Source organism: Zootoca vivipara, chromosome 5 (assembly GCF_965207765.1).
Source record: "Zootoca vivipara chromosome 5, rZooViv2.hap1.1, whole genome shotgun sequence".
Lineage (NCBI taxonomy): Eukaryota > Metazoa > Chordata > Lepidosauria > Squamata > Lacertidae > Zootoca > Zootoca vivipara.
In genome coordinates this window covers 42,564,272-42,582,443 of record NC_142588.1, presented here as the reverse complement: position 1 = coordinate 42,582,443, position 18,172 = coordinate 42,564,272, and the positions used below count along the sequence as shown (strand labels likewise).

The 18,172-nt window shown below is 46.6% G+C and overlaps 1 protein-coding gene across 4 annotated transcripts in view; it reads left to right on the top strand.

Moving 5' to 3' along the window:
* Positions 1-17,814, top strand: part of HMX2 (H6 family homeobox 2) — a 27,419-nt gene extending 9,605 nt beyond the window's left edge. The window contains exons 2-4 of one of the 4 annotated variants that reach the window (XM_088670444.1): positions 4,452-4,639; positions 15,138-15,430; positions 16,701-17,814. In XM_088670444.1, coding sequence (XP_088526570.1) covers positions 15,139-15,430; positions 16,701-17,245 — 837 coding nt within the window. In that variant the 5' untranslated portion in view covers positions 4,452-4,639; position 15,138 and the 3' untranslated portion in view covers positions 17,246-17,814. Of the gene's footprint in view, positions 1-4,451; positions 4,640-15,132; positions 15,431-16,700 lie in introns of all 4 variants that reach the window. The other 3 variants (XM_088670445.1, XM_035138658.3, XM_060274810.2) reach the window with 3 other exon arrangements.
* The last annotated feature ends 358 nt before the right edge of the window (positions 17,815-18,172 follow it).

Here is an 18,172-nt window from a genome sequence, read left to right as displayed (position 1 = left end):
CCCTGTATCTGTTTTGAGGGGAGGGGTTTAATATGGACTGTGGTGAGAGAGAATTGGAAGCTGCCTGAAACTGAGCCAAACATTGGCCATCTGTCTAGCTCTGTGCACTGACTGGCAGCGGCTCTCCAGAGCTTGAACCCGAGGCCTTTTGCATCAAAGGCAGATGGTGCTCTACCACTGAGATTAAGTCCTTCTCCATAGCAGACTCCAAGGGTATGTTGTTATTACATTTATATTATTCCTCCCTTCAATAGCAGCCTGAGAAGCTGCTGCCATCTACACACCCATCAGCAAACCCAGCCTTGCTCAGGCTGTGGTGCTGTTCGGTCATTAATAGTCTTATAGAACACACACACACAGACTTCAATTAGTATGTAATGCATATTATACAGTACTCCCTTACAGTACTTTAAAATATGGTAAGTCAGCGGTGCTGCGTTAGGGGGCGCTCTTGCTCATTCTGCTGAGTGGGACCCTGGTCCCTGGACGTCTGCCCTAAAGACTTGCCCCCCACGGCCCCCGCTGCATTTAGTTTCAGCATGCCTTTAGCATCCTGTGCCTTCTTCAGACCTGAGAGGGAGACCAAACAACCAAACCAAGGAAGGATTCTGGGAAATGCAGCACACCATACATTTGAGGGACACACCTTCCCCCAAAGAATTGCGGGGTATCCAGAAAGAGCAGCCAAGTCCAACATTTCCTGTTGGCTAGAATGGGCACTCAGCAAAATGTGGATGCAATAGAGAGGACTTCTTGCCAGCCCTGCGGGAGCCACCTTCCCCTGAGTGCGGCCAGGTAGAGATGGGCATAATTTTTATAAAAGGGCTGGTTATGTCCCCATCTCTCTCTCTTAGTCCATCTGGCTTGCTTACCATCATCATGCATCTTCTACTACTGCATCTCTACAGAGTTGTAGTGACTTTTTGAGTTTGAGGTCAAAAGATTCAGACTCCATCACCCACCCCCCCACACACACCCCACACACGTAACTGCAACCTAAGCCTGCCTCCAGATTGCTACTGTATGTGAACTGTGAGTAAACTCTATTTTATTCTGGGAAAACTGTTTTTGTGCTATGATTGTTTTGAGGGGGATAAAAGGGGAGAACACCAGGAAAATCGAGGCTGTACCCTGGCATTCTGGACAGCTTTGTCAAAAAGGCTGTAGTCGCAAAAGGGGTGTCCTTTGCTAAATCCACAAACGTATGTAAGGAATTAAAATATCTCCTAGTTTCTGTGCACATCCCTACAAGAATGGGGCCTGCAGTTTGTTGGGAGCTGTAGTTCTGTGAGGGGTAAACTACCGTTCCCATGATTCTTTGGGGGAAACCATGTGCTACCACAGGACAAAGGCAGGGGGATCATGTGCTCCATGAGCTGGACTTCATCTGAAGAAGTCTCCCAGCCCACCAGGAAACGTTCCTCCCCCCCCAAAAAAAGGCTAAGTTCTGTAATGTGTCAAATAAATCCTCATGCTCGTCCTGAACACCCTACCCAGCCCCAACACTGTTTGGGTGCAGAGAGACTTTTGACTGTTAAGCAGGCAGGCACCGGAACCCCTCTGCTCAGAAGCCCCTAGCCACTGCTGCCCCAGAGCCGAGGGAAGGAGGAGGCACTCAGGCCTCCAGGGAAATCACAATTCACAGAGCCATAAGCCCCGGTGTCATCATCTTGCTCCCATGGCTTTGGCTCCTGCTATTGATCAGTGGAGAGTTCTCGTCAAAAGGCTGCAGGAGATGCTTCCGCTCTGGGGGTGGGAAGCAAAGGCAAACCCCAAACCAAAACAAAGCATTTTTTTATTTTTTATTTTTAAAATCCATATAGTAAAATGGCTGTTGGGTGAAGATGAGGCTTTATAGGTGTCCGTTCAGGGACGTCAACAAAAGCCTCTTCAATTGTAATATCTGCTGTTCCCTCTCTCCTTTTTCCCTGCCTCCCCCTTCCTGACAGATGTGGCCATTTAACAACTTTAGGCCGAAACGGGTGTGTATAAAATGCACCCATTTAGCTCTGACAGGGCAGATTTCACGCCCTGTCTGCCCTGGTTGTAAATTCTCCTCCACCTCTTCGCCAGGCCCAATATATCACCATTTCACCCAGGGCTTTTCCTGACCCGTAGGAGCATATGCCTCGCTTTAACTCAGCAAATCAGAAGGAGCCAACGGACTGGCTGGCTCCCTCCCAGGCCTGCCTGCCTGCCTGCCCGCCTGCCTTATTTGTTTGTTTGTTTGTTTATTTGTTTGTTTCCTGCCCTTTCCCCTGAAAAGACTGAATGTGGCTTACAGATAAAAATAAGAACCACTAAAAACAATAATTAAAACTATACAATTACAATAAAAAGCAGCATGTCACCAGGCCTTTTCATCAGAAGCAGCCAGTTCCCAAAAGCATGTTGGAATGAGAAAGTCTTCACCTACCAGTTGAAGGACAACAAGGAGAGATCCAGTCCATTTCTCTAGGAAGGGAATTCCAAAGTCTGGGAGCAGCCACCAAGAAGGCCATGTCCTGCGTCCCCACCAAGTGTGCCTGGGAGGGTGGTAGGTTTAAGAGAAGGGTCTCATCTTCTGGTAAAACTCAGCATAAGGAGAGACTTTTGCAGGACAGTCAGAGCCAGCTTTATGCAGAAGCAAGCACCAGTAATAAATATAATTAATTAGCTAATTTAAAGGCAAGTAGTAAGTATCAGGCTTGCAGTCTCTTGAGCTTGCAGCTGTTCCTTACAGCCTAAAAAATGTTATGGGTTCTAGGCCAGGCATCCCCAAACTTTGGCCCTCCAGATGTTTTGGACTACAGTTCCCATCTTCCCCGACCACTGGTCCTGTTAGCTAGGGATCATGGGAGTTGTAGGCCAAAACATCTGGAGGGCCGCAGTTTGGGGGTGCCTGTTCTAGGCCATTATGCTCAGCTTCAGCTGAATGGGAAAGTCGAGTGTTGAGAAACACATCCCTAGAAATGGAGGGAGGGAGGGTCTACCAACATCTGCTTGCCCCTTCCCCTTCCTGGATCCACAGAAGTCCCAGTGGTGGCTGGTGTCCCATAGACCTAGTGAGGCTACTAAGAAGTCACATTTGTAGGAGTGGATTTAGACACTAGGAGAGGATATATTATTTATTTTTCCTTGCTCGTATGAGTGAGATCAACAGAGTACCATCCTTTCCAGCTTGAACCCTGTTTGAACAGTAATCCAGGATGCTTTAAGGCAGACTGGATTTTCCTTTCCCCCCTCTTTAAAAGCAACAATCACACACATATTGTTTTGTGAAGAAATAAAAGTATCATTTACTTACAAAATTGAAGCAGCGATTACAGTAGCAAAATGAAGGCAGGTTTATAACTACTATGTAAGTTACAAAAGTACAAAATATAAGCTCAGAAATGGTGTCTGAACTGCAGAACTCAGACATGCATGTATGCTTGAAAGCATGATGAAGAAAGAAGAGGCTGTCCAGGCAGTAGTTACAACTTCCTGCGAAGGCAGACCAAGGAAGTGATCTCACAGAGTCCCCTCTAGCAAATTTTACAGGAAAGCTCTGTGACTCACAGCCCCTTCATGTGTCTATCTGGAAAAACATGAACTGCTGGTTTGACTGCAGTAATGTCTGACAGCATTGGGGGTGTGGCCAATTGGAGGTCAAGGAGGCATGTCCAAGTTCAGGTTTTCTCCCCATCCTCCTCCATTGCAAAAGTATTGTGGACACTTAGGCATCCCTGTCTCACAGTTCGCACCTGTAACTGTGGAAAACGTCTGGTTCAGAAGGGACCCCTGATGCCACAGTTCATAGAATCATAGAGTTGGAAGAGACCACAAGGGCCATCCAGTCCAACCCCCTGCCAAGCAGGAAACACCATCAAAGCATTCCTGACAGATGGCTGTCAAGCCTCTGCTTAAAGACCTCCAAAGAAGGAGACACCGCCACACTCCTTGGTAGCAAATTCCACTGCCGAACAGCTCTTACTGTCAGGAAGTTCTTCCTAATGTTTAGGTGGAATCTTCTTTCTTGTAGTTTGAATCCATTGCTCCGTGTCCGCTTCTCTTGAGCAGCAGAAAACAATCTTTCTCCCTCCTCTATATGACATCCTTTTATATATTTGAACATGGCTATCATATCGCCCCTTAACCTTCTCTTCTCCAAGCTAAACATACCCAGCTCCCTAAGCCGTTCCTCATAAGGCATCATTTCCAGGCCTTTGACCATTTTGGTTGCCCTCTTCTGGACACGTTCCAGCTTGTCAGTATCCTTCTTGAACTGTGGTGCCCAGATCTGGACACAGTACTCCAGGTGAGGTCTGACCAGAGCAGAATACAGTGGTACTATTACTTCCCTTGATCTAGATGCTATACTCCTAGTAGGAGAAAAGTTGTGCATCCTCCACTTGTTCTGGTTCTCTCCCTATCCTTCTCCTTTGCAAAGAAACAGTTGACACTTAGACATTGCCATTTTATTAATACAGCCGTACCTTGGAAGTCGAATGGAATCTGTTCCGGGAGTCCAGTCGACTTCCAAAATGTTTTAAAACCAAATCATGGCTTCTGATTGGCTGCAGAAAGCTCACTCTCACCCAGCTTACTCTACAACTCCCCCACCCACCCACAAGATTGTGGAATAGAATGAACGAGACTCCACCGACACCTGCACAAGGTAAGGTAATACCAGTTGCTTGCTGCTCAGTGGCACACACATTGCATACAATGGTCCGGGGTTCAATCCTTAGCATCACAAAGCAAGGCCCAGAAAGATCGCTGCTTGGAATGTCCATGCTGACAGTACTGAGGTAGGTGGATCAGGAGTCTGACTGCCTTGCACTGAGTCAAACCATTCATCCAACTAGACTGATCGTGGCTGGTCTCACTATCTGTAAATGTTGACCTTGAGGTGAGGGTGGGGAGAACATGCTTCACTAGCAGCACCAAGCAGGATTGAGCCCTCTGCTCACCAGCGGATTGACCTGTTAGCCAAAGGTTCCTCACCCTATCTAAGCTGCTTATTGTCATAGATCTAGGGTACCAGAGAGATATGGAGGGAAAATACAAGCTGCAGAACTGTACCAGAAAATAAATTCGTGGATTAGCTTCTGCGAACCATCCTGGCGGTTGGCAAGCTAGATGCAAAGCTATTGACAAACAGGAGATTTGGGTGGTTGCCAAGAAGATGGAGGGGCATAATGTCACAGGAAAAAGCATGTCCCTTTTGAAATCTAAAGGTGTTATGGGACCAAGGAGGAGGAAGTAGGCAGAATTCCTTGCAGCACGGGCTGGAGAAGGCTGCACCAAGAAACAGGGAGCCATTCTGGTGAACCCTGCTTTGAAATTAGGGTTGTCCTCATCCCCCACCCCCAAATTTTTTTGATAGACTTCTACCAGTTAGCCTTCTAACATACCCTAAGGGGCTTGAATGTGTCAGGACATTCAACTTGACTTAAGGCAGCGTATCAAAAGTATGTATGGGGGGGAGACCTTATGTAAAAGGGGGACCACCAGTATGAAAAGTCTGGTCTGTTTAGCTGTTTAGGAAGCTTCTGAGGCCTTCTGCCAAGGACTTCTTTTTTCAGCCCAGCTCCAGGAAAAAATAAAGAGAGGGGCTTTGGATTTATTTCCACCAAGCCCAAAGCACACAGGCCTGAGCAAAACCTTGTGAAATGTCCTTAGAACATAAGGGGTAGCTTAACCCCTATGCAGTCTATCATGTGGGGAAGAATCTAGTGAGAAATACCAGAGAATTGCTTTTAAAGCCAAGGAAGCCAAATGTTGAAGTATATTTTTAAAAAGATTTTTATTGGGGGAAAGGGAAAACAGGAATAAAAAAGGAACAGAAAGGCAACAAATCCCACACAGAGACCTTAAATGAAATCAAAAAGCCAATCTAACTTAGCTAGCTTGAATTTTATGTGCTTCCACAGACTTGTAATTCAGAGCATGTGCAGAGTTCATTGCAGAAGACATGATTCTAAATCAGCAGGGCAAAATGTTAAAAACAAAGCTTCACTTGTTTATGAAAAGTAGAGACCAGAAGCAGCCTGCCTCTGACACAGGGAGGCTGTTTTGTGATGTCGGTGATCTCTACGCCCCGACAAAAATTTATTTAAAGGCTAGCTCCACTGCCCTAATGACCCTGAGCTTACTTTACAAAAGGGCTAGAGACAGTTCTGACTAGCTGGCCCATTAAAAAAAAAACCAACAACCTTGGAAACCTTATTGGGAAATAAAAGACAGGAAATCTGTCTGTTGCAGACCAGAGCAGTGGTCTGATCAGAAGACACTGTTGATCTATATCAGAAGATAAAGATTGTTACAGCCTCTCAGACAGAAAATCCCAGACACATCTCTCCTGTTCCCTGGCAGTAAACATACCAATAATACATAATTAACAATTTGCTGCCCTTTCATGACATTGGAAATCCAACTGTCTGAAGCCGTTCAATCTACCTAATGGGAGGCTGGGCCTGGACAGAATAATCTTGGTTGGGATAGGGCAAGACTTCCTGTGTGCTGATTATAGTCTCTATCACTGAACTATGAAAATACACCTCACCCCCTCAATTTTCAGAGGTGCCAACTTTTCCTCCCTGGCAGCATAGGTCAAAGGCAGTCTGGAACTGATGACTTTTCTCATAGGGTAGCTTTCTATGGCTTCAGGAGAAGGTCTTTCCACCTTTCCCCAGAAATTCTGGAACTGGGAACTCTGGAGATTGAATCTGATAGTGTTCTGCATTGTAGAGTGAGTATGTGATTTACTATTGAATAATGACTCCTCCCAATAGAACATGTACATATCAGAAAAATGGCACAGAACTGGAAATCAGTGGGGTATCATTGTATTCTGATGCAGCATATGTAGAAAGAAACAGGGGTTCAACCTGAATAAAATATTGGGGAGAGGGGCAGTAAGCCCTGCCCTGCATAATCGATCTCATGACATGGTGCATGGACACTATTTGAATGGCAACGCCCATCAACTTTTTTGGGGGGCTTGGCCTTGACCCCTAGGAATTGGCTCCTATGGAAAGGAAGGGGAAGAACATATTGGAGGTGCCATTGCCTTATAGTTTAAATAGGGGCTAGAGCAAGAATCCCCAATGTATGGATAGGCAAACATGCACCTACAATGCTCCTTCTGTGCTGCTGAAAATGGGCTTGAAACAAGTATGTATTCTGTTGTAGTCAATTAGGATTGGTTGTGGTGGGTGCTTGGTTGCTGTGTGTTTGCATGTGTCTGTGTGTATAGCCCGAGACAGTGTCTCCAGTTTGCAGGTGTGCTCACAAGGCCAGATACTGTAGGTTCTTGAGCCTAGCATAGACTCTTAACAAGCTAGAAATAATCCCCCCCCCACCAGAGAACCATGTTTGTTGGGGAGAGACTAGACCCAAAGGTGTAATAAGGGGTTGTACATAGCATCTCCACTCCACTCTAAGGGTTATCTTGAAATTTGAGAAGGAAACCAAGAAGGCAACCAGATGTGGGGGGTGGGTGGGGGGAATTGTATTAATGAGTGATTTCATCTACCCTCACATTAACTAGGGAAATGAATAATTGGGTTATGATGAAGAAAGAAGTGAATCTTGAGTGGTTTCCAGGATTTGATGGCAGTATTGTCATGCCATTTGGGAACGGTGACCACAGTGCTATTAAATGCAACATATACAGGAGTGGAAACTTGCCCACAAAGTCCAACGCAGTCACATTTAATTTCAAAAGAGGAAATGAGGGCATTCATTAAAAGGAATTTGAAAGGGAGGGTCAGCAGGGTCAAATCCCTTCAGGAAGCTTGAAGGTTATTTAAAACCACTAAAACAGAAGCTCAGGTATAATGTATAGCACAGACTAAAAGTGCAATCCTATACATGTGTTCTCAACCCCTGGGACATCAATAGGACTTACTCCCAGATAAATGTGCATAGGATGGCAACATAAGATCAGTAGGATGTCAGTGCTGTTAATAAGGAGGGCCATGGAAACTATGAGAGGCAAGAAGGTTTTCTTTTTAAAAATGGGGGGGAATTCCCAAATAAGAAGAATTGGAAGGAGCACAAACTCTCAATAATAAGATAATGCAGTAAGCCAACAACTTACACACATTTAACTTGTGCAGCTTCTGCTTTACGCCCTTGGTTTTTTGTTTTTTGTTTTTGTTTTAAAGTAAAAAGAGGGTGGGCATCTAGAGAAAAGGATTTTGGCGATTCCACATTCCATTGCCTCCAGTGACTTTTGACTATACACAGTTATGGCTTTAGGCGTCATCCCTAATTGTAACCCCTGTGCATGTTGTGGGCTTACTGTACACCATGGGTAGGCAAACTAAGGCCCAGGGAAGTTTGCTGACCCCTGCCGTACATCCATAAACAGAGAGCCTGCAGAACAAAAAATGAAATGGATGTTGCCAAACATAATGAGTTGTAGCCAGTGCTGTGCAAAGGAACTTGTTCCGTCAGTGCAAGGATTCATGCTTGCACACTGGGATTACTATTATTATTATTATTATTATTATTATTATTATTATTATTATTTATTTATTATTATTATTGCTCTCCTGCATGCTCCCTTATTCTGTTTTGGGGGTTCTCCTAATCCTCTGGAGCAGATTTGGGGAGTGTGGGGGGCATGTGAGTGGGAGGAAGTTTTGTTTTGCAAATGAAATTCTTACACTGATGGATGGATACTGCCCCTTCCAAATAAGTTTTGGTTTGTGTGTTTTTTTTACATTAGTAATAGGAAACCAGATAAGTTAGGACCATTATATGACAAAGGTGTGAAAGGGTCCCTAAAGAAATACAGGGAGATTGCAAGGCAGGATAGTTAGTTATCTACATTAGTCTTTATTACAAAATATGTTGGACAAATACCCCTCCTAGAAAATTATGGGTTTGTCAATCTAACTTATTTCTCAAGTAAATGGGTGCAAAGCATGATTAAAGATACATTTCTTAAAACATTGTAGAACACAGGTAGGGAAACACTTTCAGCCTTAGGGCCGCTGTGTCATCTCGGCAATTTTCCAGGGGTAAGTGGGTCCAGAGGCAAAGTAGATGGAACAATGAGTTGGCTGGTTTCTACACATTTTCACACCTAACTAGCCTCTATCTAGGCAAGCAAGAGACACTATCAGACTTCAAGGACACATGTTTTGGGACCCAAATTTGTAACTCATCATAACAATACAGCGGTAACCATGAGTACAAATATCCACCTGCCTCAAATGCCTGGTGGAATAAAGAAATGTGTCTTGAACTGATGGCAAGCACTTCACAATGAGGATGACTGACACACTTTCAGGGAAGGGAGTTCCACAAACAGGGACCACCATGAAGAAGGCCCCAACTCCAGCCACCAGGCCAGCACTCATCAGCGATGCCATGAGAAAATCTTCTCTTGCAGAGCTGAGGGCCCCAGTTGGCATGGGGACACACTCTTTTAAGTCTTTGGACACAAAGTCGTTATGGTCTTTATAAGTCAACATCAGTACCTTGAATTCAGTGTTCAGTGGGATTTACTCTCGTTCTAAGTCTGCACAGGACTGCAAAGAGAACTTCAGCATCCAAACAGGCTACTTAGAGAGCAGAATCATCCTAGCATATTTTCAAAGAAAAATATGAGCACATAGCTATTAACAATCTCTGCAGGATAACAATCTGTCTCGGGGCAGAGGGAGGAGAGCAGCTGGTAGAATCTCTTTTGGTTTAAGGTTGACAACTCAGTTTTTGTACCCGTTTTGGCTGGAAAGGGATATTCCATCTGCAGCCTCAAGACAAATGCCCCAGATCACTTACTTCTTCCTTAAGGCCCTTGAGTTACTACTGAACTAGCCCGGTTAGGTGCCACTAGTCTTCCAGGTCCTCTTTCTGTCTTTGCTTGCAGGCAAGGTAAACAATGGCATATCCCTCTGCTCCTTAAATCCAGTGGAGATTCTAATCTGTATAGGTGACTGTCAGCAAAAGGCCCAGTGGGTGATTATTGACTATTCAGACCTTTTAATTATTTACTACTTATCAAATCTGGTTCTGGAACAGGAGGGTTAGTGGTAGATGTCCCCAAGTACACTTTAGTTCTCCCTCACATTGGGAAACTCACAATTAGAGCAAATCCTGCTGTCCACCCAGTTATATTTATAAGCCAGCGAAGACTTGCCAATTTTTTTTCCTGGCTGGGTTTCTATGCCTTTAAGAGCAGCAAGGGAGGCTGAAATGTACAGCACAAAGCCTATGCATGTTTACTCAGAATAAAGTCCTACCGGTACTCTATTCAATGGGTCTTACTGCTGAGCAATCCTGGTTTAGGGTTGCAGGCACATCATAAGTAGGTGGGAGCTTCACCTGTAAAACTCCTCCCTATCATACAGCTTTACAGGTGTGGGGGGGGCAGGGGTGTCTGTGGGAGTGTGTGTGTTCAACGTGGCAACCTTTAATCCAGAGAAGGGCTGTAAAGGGTGGTGATGTGCATAGAACTGTCTCCCACTTTACGCATCTGTCTACCTAAGGCGCGTTTAGTGACAGCGGATATGGCATGCAGGTTGGTAAATTATTCCGGATCGATGGCCTAAGATAGTGTGATGTCACAAAACCGGGAGCCTCGTTCTGCAAAGGAGCTGGAGAGAAGCGGCTTTCTTTCTCTCTGTGTGTCTCCTTTCTCTCTCTCTTTTTCTCCCCGGCCCCTTCTCTCCGGGCAGGCTTTGGAGCGAGCAGCCTGGGCCGGCTGCGGAGCTGAGTGAAGGACGGTCCCTTACATTGTGTTTCAGTGCGGGGTCTTTCCGGGTTAATGAGCTGACATCATGATTAAAGCTGACCATTTGTAATGTGTCTGGAGCCTGTTGAAAAGCACTGAAAAGGTTAATGCGGTAAACCAGGACAGCACCTGCCCCGCACGAGGAGGGGAGGAGCCGGGCCACTTTCCCTAATCAATTAGCCCCTTAATGAGTCTATCCAAAGTAGTTAAGGGGAGTGAATGATCGTGCCGCGGCTCGCTCGTCATCTCGCTATCCCTAATTATTTTATAAGCACTTGATTCAATATGCCGAGGCCTAACACGGGGGCTGGGAGTTAATGAAAATGTCATTTGGAAACGTCTTGACATTTGTCTGTATTGATCGGAATCTTGCTTTTATCTCTCATTATGTATTTTGGGGGAGAGAGAGGAAGGGGATAATCAGCCCATTAAGAAAGCCCATCGGGGGGAAGAGGGGGAACCCAGACGTAAAAGAGGACCGAAGGAGAGGGGAAGACGTTGACTCTCAGGTCTCATCTCCCACGCCACACAAAAAAAACGCTCTCTCCCTTTCTCGAGTTCGGCCTGGGTAGAAGAGGGGTGGACACTATAAAGGAAGCCTAGTCTTGAACCTCGGCGGATTGACGCACTGTCAGCGTCCATTGTTCCAGGACTCAGATTGTAAGAGCAGAAGTGGCAGCGGTGGAGTGGGTGTCAGTCCCGCTGGAAATCGAATTCCGCTCTGGGTGGGATCCCTTCTCCACTTCCTCAGATCCCAGCTAAACGCGGGCTTGCAACGCAAAAGGCACACTGCACGCGCTCAGAGGCGCCCTTGTCTTCGTTGCTGCGTCACCTTTTCAGAACTGAGCCCTGGCGCAGATCTGAGCCTAGAGAGGATTGCCGATCCTAGCCCCCTGGGAGTAAGCCTAAGCCCCATTCAAGTTCAGTGGGACTTACTTCTGAGTAGACATGGCTAAGCTTGTCCCGAAGATTATTATGGAGCCTCCAAAGGGCTGGAGCAGAATATTTCGTACTGTACATGTCAGGATCATAACCGCACCTTAAATTGCTTCCGTCACTAACGTAAACAATGACCCAAGAAGAAATGTGGGAGTATATGCTACCCCAGAGCAACGTTACAAGTCGGAGGGGGTAAAACCATCCTGAATGTAATTCTATCTTACATTGCACATAAACCATAAATATGTACCTTCTGTAGTACTTATGAATGTAAAATGTTGAGATTAACCCCCAAATCTGTTTACGGTGCCTAGTCTTTAAACAGTGCCTTTGAGCATGTGAAGAGTGACCTATCGTTACTCTGTAATAATAAATAACCCACACACAACTGGAATTGATAGCAAGGACTTCCACTGCCTGGAGTGTGCCCATAACCCCCAATACTGTACCGCTTATTTAGACAATGAGCACTGAAAAACTTTGGCCATCGCTTCCAGTAAGCAAAGCTTATGCGGAGAAGGATTTGAACCCAGACCTTCCGCCTTCCGACCCAGCGTGCAAGCCAGTAAACTTGTTTGAAAAGGAATATCGTCGTCGTCCCCCCAACTTTGGGGATTTCATGTGGTGAATAGTAACTGTTCGTGCGCTCATTATTTACGCATTGTAATAAACCCATTCTGTTACGCAGCACGGTTTCAGAATTCAACAGATCGAAATTTGCCCTGCTTCGCCATTGCAGGTGATGTGATGTAATTCGAATCCTGCCGAACTGAACCCGTGGCTACTATAAATCAGGTTCCACACCAAACTCACGAATCTTCCTTCCCACTCTGCCCTGGTACGTTCCAAAAGAATAGCAAAACTCCCTCTAAGAGCAAACGCGGGTGGCGAGGGCAAAAGAAGCCAACAGTGGACGCTGAGAATCAGAGTCGTGCCCTCATGCTCGGGGAACCGGGGCAGCCTTGCGGGATATAGTTTTTCTTCAAACCCCCCACCCCACCCCAGCAAGATGTATCCCCTTCAAAACTACAAGACTCAACATGTTCCGGAGTCGCGAAATGTTGAGTCAGGTGCAAACGGAGGAAAAGACGCGCGCGCGCAAATAGGTGCAGATGGAAAGAACTGAAATGGCCTCCTGGGTGAAGGGCTCCGCTGGCTGGCTGACACTCTGAACAGAAGCACTTGCCCTTCGAAAGTGACAATACATTTGCAACACTTTGTTGCAGGACCCACTTTTTCAAATAAAATAAAAAGGAAGGGCAGTGCTGTTTTCACACTATGTTTGACAATCCCCAAACAGGGAACTTGAGGAATAAGCGGTTCGAAGATGTCGACGGTGGCTGGGGCATTCGGGAACCAACTAACCGCTTTGGATCTGCTTCACCGAAAATATAAATGGCCTTTTCAACCACTGGCAACATTAACATCGCTTTTGCTCGTTTCTTCCTCCTGAGCTGGTGAATCTCAAGCAGATAAAGCACGGGAAGCAGACTCCACAACGGGATCTTGCGTAAATCATTAAAACAGGCAAATAGACGTGCTCTTTTCATTAAGACACCTGCCTGCCTTCACCTGCATTCCCAATACGATTGGATGGCTGTCCCAGCAAACAGTGGACGACTCTCGTTTCGTTTTTTTTCTCACCCCTAAAAGAAAGTTTCTGGAAACTTTTGGAGAGAACGATTCTCTCCCTCCCCCTCCCCCACCCACTTTTTGAGTGCGATCAAAGCTGTACAAGCCCAGAGGAAGCGGGGCGATTGTATTACAATCATTGGAAAGCATTTATGTCAATCCTCTCAGAAAGCCTAAATAATTGCATATTGTTACATACGTCGTATATATCTATATATACCCTGCGCCATCGGGATGGATTACATCCCTTGGGGAAGATTAGGGATGTACCTGCATGAGTTTGGGAACAGGAAGGCATTTCTCAGCTTGTATTGCAAGCGGTCTCTCTCTCTCTCCCCCCCCCCTTTGCTGCGCGCTCCTTGCCTGGGCAGCTTGGCGCCAGACAACTTGAATGCGCGCAGTCTTTTCATTTCGCCTGCAATCTCCCATCCGTGGAAAAGCAGGGGCTCCGGCTGTCCCCCGGCTGTCCCCCACCCTCCCGCCCGCCACACCCCTCCCTTCTCCCAAGGGATGCAGATGAGTGACTGTCCCGTTGGGTTGAGGGTTTAAACAGCAAAGCGAAAACATTGGCTTTCATCCATGTATGGGTGCCCCCCCTCTTCTTCCCCGATTGACATTGCTAGACAAGATATTTCGGGGGCTGCGCGGGGGATAAAAAGTGAAGATAATGAAAGCGCCAAGGATCCGTTGCTAGAATGCTGCCCTTCTGGTTTAAATACCAGATCTCTTTCCGTAAACTGTTTAATGCCAAGCCTCTTAGCCTTCCGCCTGAGCCCTAAATGCTTGCAGAGCCAGACTGGAAATGAATGGAGAACGCAAATACACAGGTGCAGCGGGGCGTGTGTGCATGTATTTAAAAAGGGGGGAGGAAAGCTCTGAGAACTCTTGCATGAAGAGAATATTTTATTTTAGGAAACGCATATTGTGTACTAGCCCAATTAGCCATATACTAGGAATGTCGTCTCCCCCCTCCTTCTCTCTCTGCAGTTGGTAGGAGAGGAGACGTCTAAGGTAGAGTTGCTTAGCTACTTCCTGAACTACTGGGAATAGTTTAGGACCCGTTTGCTCTGAAAGTCAACCCTGCTGGTTTCAGATTATTCGAGTGTGCTTCAGAACCCAGCCTCCGATCTCAGGAGTTATTTTATATAGGCAATCTTAGCTACTTAACACCTTGGTAAAACGTTGGCGCGAATCAAACGCCATATCAGATTGCTAAACAGTGTGATCATCCCAAAGCCTCATTTCGTTATTTAAGGCAACAAACCGAGGCAAGTTCGATTCACCCTAAAGTGTTATAAATGATAAGGGCCAGCCCTGGAAGGGTGGATTTGGACACAGGTCAAACCTCTGTGGGCTTTTAGCCCCGACTAGACAGTGGGTATAATAATAATAATAATAATAATAATAATAATAATAATAATAATAATAATAATAATCTGGTCCGCTTCCCTTTTGTCTGTTTCGACGAGAAGGAGCAATCCAATCACGTCGGTTTCGGTGGCCCTGCAAAGTCAGCGGCTGACAGCGTTCTAGAATTTTGAAACTTTCCGGGGCAGCCTGGCTGCCTGTGATTGGCCGAGGCGGATGTAACCTCCATGCAAATGAAGCCACGCCACCCCGCCGCCTGGAGATCAATAGAGATCTGAGAGAGAAAGGAGCATGCATTCAGGCTCGGCAAGCTCAGGGAAAACCTGCCAAGGCACGCCAAAAACACCCCCCCAAACTGGTCCCCCCAAAGGCAGGCGAGGTAGCCAAGCCCCCCAGGCAGCCCCCGCACCCTCCGACAAGACCCCTTGTCCCCAGAGCGCCTCTAAAGCGAGAGCTGTTCTCCTCTTGTTTCTTATGAGCCCAGGATGAGCAACAAAGAAGACCCGAGCAAGTGTTGTCCCGCAGCAGCTCCGCTCTCCAGTTTCACCATCCAGTCCATCCTAGGCAGCAGCACCTCGGAAGGAGGCAGGGAGCCCAGCTCCAAGCAGGCAGCCTCCGCCTCCGCTTGGCCGAGCAGGAAGAGGAGCCTCTCCATATCCTCCGAAGAAGAGGAGCCGGATGAGAGCTGGAAACACCCCGCTTGCTTCTGCCCCGACTCGCATGGTCCTAAAGAAACGTGCCACAAACACCATCAACCCATCAGTTTCACGTGTCTCAGTAAGTACTGGACGAAGGGGGAGGAAAAGAAAAGAAAAACCATCCAAACCCTCCTTTACTTCCTAATTAGGAAGGATGATATGTGGGTGCATCTTATTATATTGGCGGGCGGTGTTCTTAGGAAGAATGCAGCGTGTTTGTTTGTGTGTGTGTGTGTGTGTGTGTGTGTTTTTTAAAAAACAGCTTTGCAAGTATCCACTGTTTTATTTGAACAGCAGTCTTTCTGATCGTTGGGCTTTTAGGGGGCGAAATTAACCTATATTACATCAGGGTTGGAATAGGTTGTGGGAAGCCCGGCGAATAGCTGTTTGAGCTCTTCTGCGAATGTATAGGATGCAGTTTTCAAGCTCTCTCAATGCTATTTGTTTTTGGTTGGTTTTTAAAATCTGCATTTGTTTCCTTTTGTGCGTGCTAAATTCGGATGTCATACAGATTAAGGGACCCTTTCGTTTTTAAGAGACATATTATTATCTTCTCATGCCTTTTCCGTTCAGTCTTTGGGGAGATCACTTCTTTATTATGATGGATAACGGTGATCTCTTTCCCCCACTCACCCCAACAAAAAGGCAAGAGAAGCCGGAGGTTTTTCGCAGGATTCCCGAATACATAAATTATGAAATGTTAGGATATAACGTCAAGTTCTCTCGATTCAGCAGGAAAAGGGTCGTATTTGAAAACACGGGCACGCCCTTGCATCGCATTGACCAAGAATTCAGATTGAATTCGGTGGCGCTTACAGAACAACCCCCCCCCCCCAGAAAGTATGAATACGGTGGCAGCTTTAAGCTGCAACTCCTAAATAGAATAACTTACCTAGAATAGAGTAAATCCCATTAAACTCAGCGGGGCTTAGTTTTGAGGTGGGGAGTATGAGGTTGCGCTTTTAGAATTAGAAGGAACTGGATTGTAAAGGCTGCACCTGCAAACAGACTTACTCGTGAGCGCAGCACCGATGCGAATGAGGGCTGCTCCCCTGTGAGGTGCACTTGCAGTTTTTGCCTGACCTTGAAAGGACTTCATAAATTTCAGTTGCAACTCGTTCATAAAATGATGACGATGATAAATATTTTGGGGGGAAGATATGGAAGAACTGGAGCTCTGGAACAAGCAATAATCGACTCCCTGGGTTTAGTGTTTGGTGGGATTCGTATACTGGTGTCGGTGGGTTGTGGTGTCGATGTGCGTTTGTGGGAAGGGACACATGGCCATGCCAATCTGATCCGAAAGGCATCTCCACCACCCCCCTCCTTTTTTTTATTTCTCCTTCCAGGCAACCCGAAGGGGAACGGCTCGGCGATCAGTTCCGACCGGACGCCGCCTTTCCTTTCGCCGTCCCAGCCGGACTTCAAGGAAGAGAAAGAGAAGCACTTCGGGCCGAGCTCGCCGGCTTCGTCGGAGCGGCAGCGGGACGGCGCGGAGCGGCAGGCGAGCTCGGCCAAGAAGAAGACGCGCACGGTTTTCTCGCGGAGCCAAGTCTACCAGCTGGAGTCCACCTTCGACATGAAGCGCTACCTGAGCAGCTCGGAGCGCGCCTGCCTGGCCTCCAGCTTGCAGCTGACAGAGACCCAGGTGAAAACCTGGTTTCAGAACCGCAGGAACAAATGGAAACGGCAACTCTCGGCGGAACTGGAGGCGGCCAACATGGCCCACGCCTCAGCCCAGACTCTCGTGGGGATGCCCCTGGTTTTCAGAGACAACTCCCTCCTCAGAGTGCCGGTTCCCAGATCCATCGCCTTCCCGGCTCCCTTATACTACCCAGGCAGCAATTTGTCGGCCTTACCTCTTTATAATCTCTACAACAAGATCGACTATTGAACTGACGCAGCCGCTCCACCCACGACCTTTTCTTCACCCGCCCGCCTGTTATTCATAGGAAAGGAGAAATGTGCTTCTTGCATTGTTAAGAAATACACCATGTGTATTCATTATTATGATGATTATTATTTTTTTAAGGGAAAAAACCCCCAGACCATTTTATTTATGGGAATCCTCTCTGGGTTAGTTTTGTTCTGCTTGTTTTCTAGACTGCTCTAGAGAGCGTGTCACTTCCAGCCCTCTCTCCCTCGAGCCCCCTCCTCAAGCCAATTTCTTTAGTCTGTCCTTTTCTGACATAATAACAACGTGACTTTCCGACCTTGAGCAGAACAGGAAACCCAACACATCAACTCACGTTTAGAAAGAACCGCGCGGCTCTGTCTGCGTGTGCGCAGGTAGGATAAAAACAGGGCGCTGGAGTGGCCAGCCATTTTCGAGTCTCCCCTCGCCCGCCCTCACCGTTCCTTTTTGCCCTGAGTATTAATTATATCTGCGGGAAATAATAAATAATAATAGTGTATTTCAGATCTGTACATATTTTTAAAAGAAAATAAAGCATTTTAAACATCGTTGGTAACTTGGATCAGATTGCTTGTGTATTTCAGTTGGCGTACCTCCCCGCCCCTAAAATAAATAAATAAATGTATTTGGGTTTTAGGTGTGAAAAGTTGGGTGCGTTCTGCCCTCTGGGCCCCTCTCGCTGGAAGTTTGAAAAAAGAGGACAGTTTCATCCATGCAACGATGGGGGGTTCTCTCTAGTTGAGGTCGCATGAAATCTCGATTCATCTCCAGCTGCGCTCCTGTCCAAAAACTGTGGCAAATGTTACAGCGAAATAAATCCAAGAATAGACGGGGAGCATTGATCAAAATAAAGCTGAAATATTGATATATTCGCCATGCTGACAACGCTGCCATTCCACGTTGTTT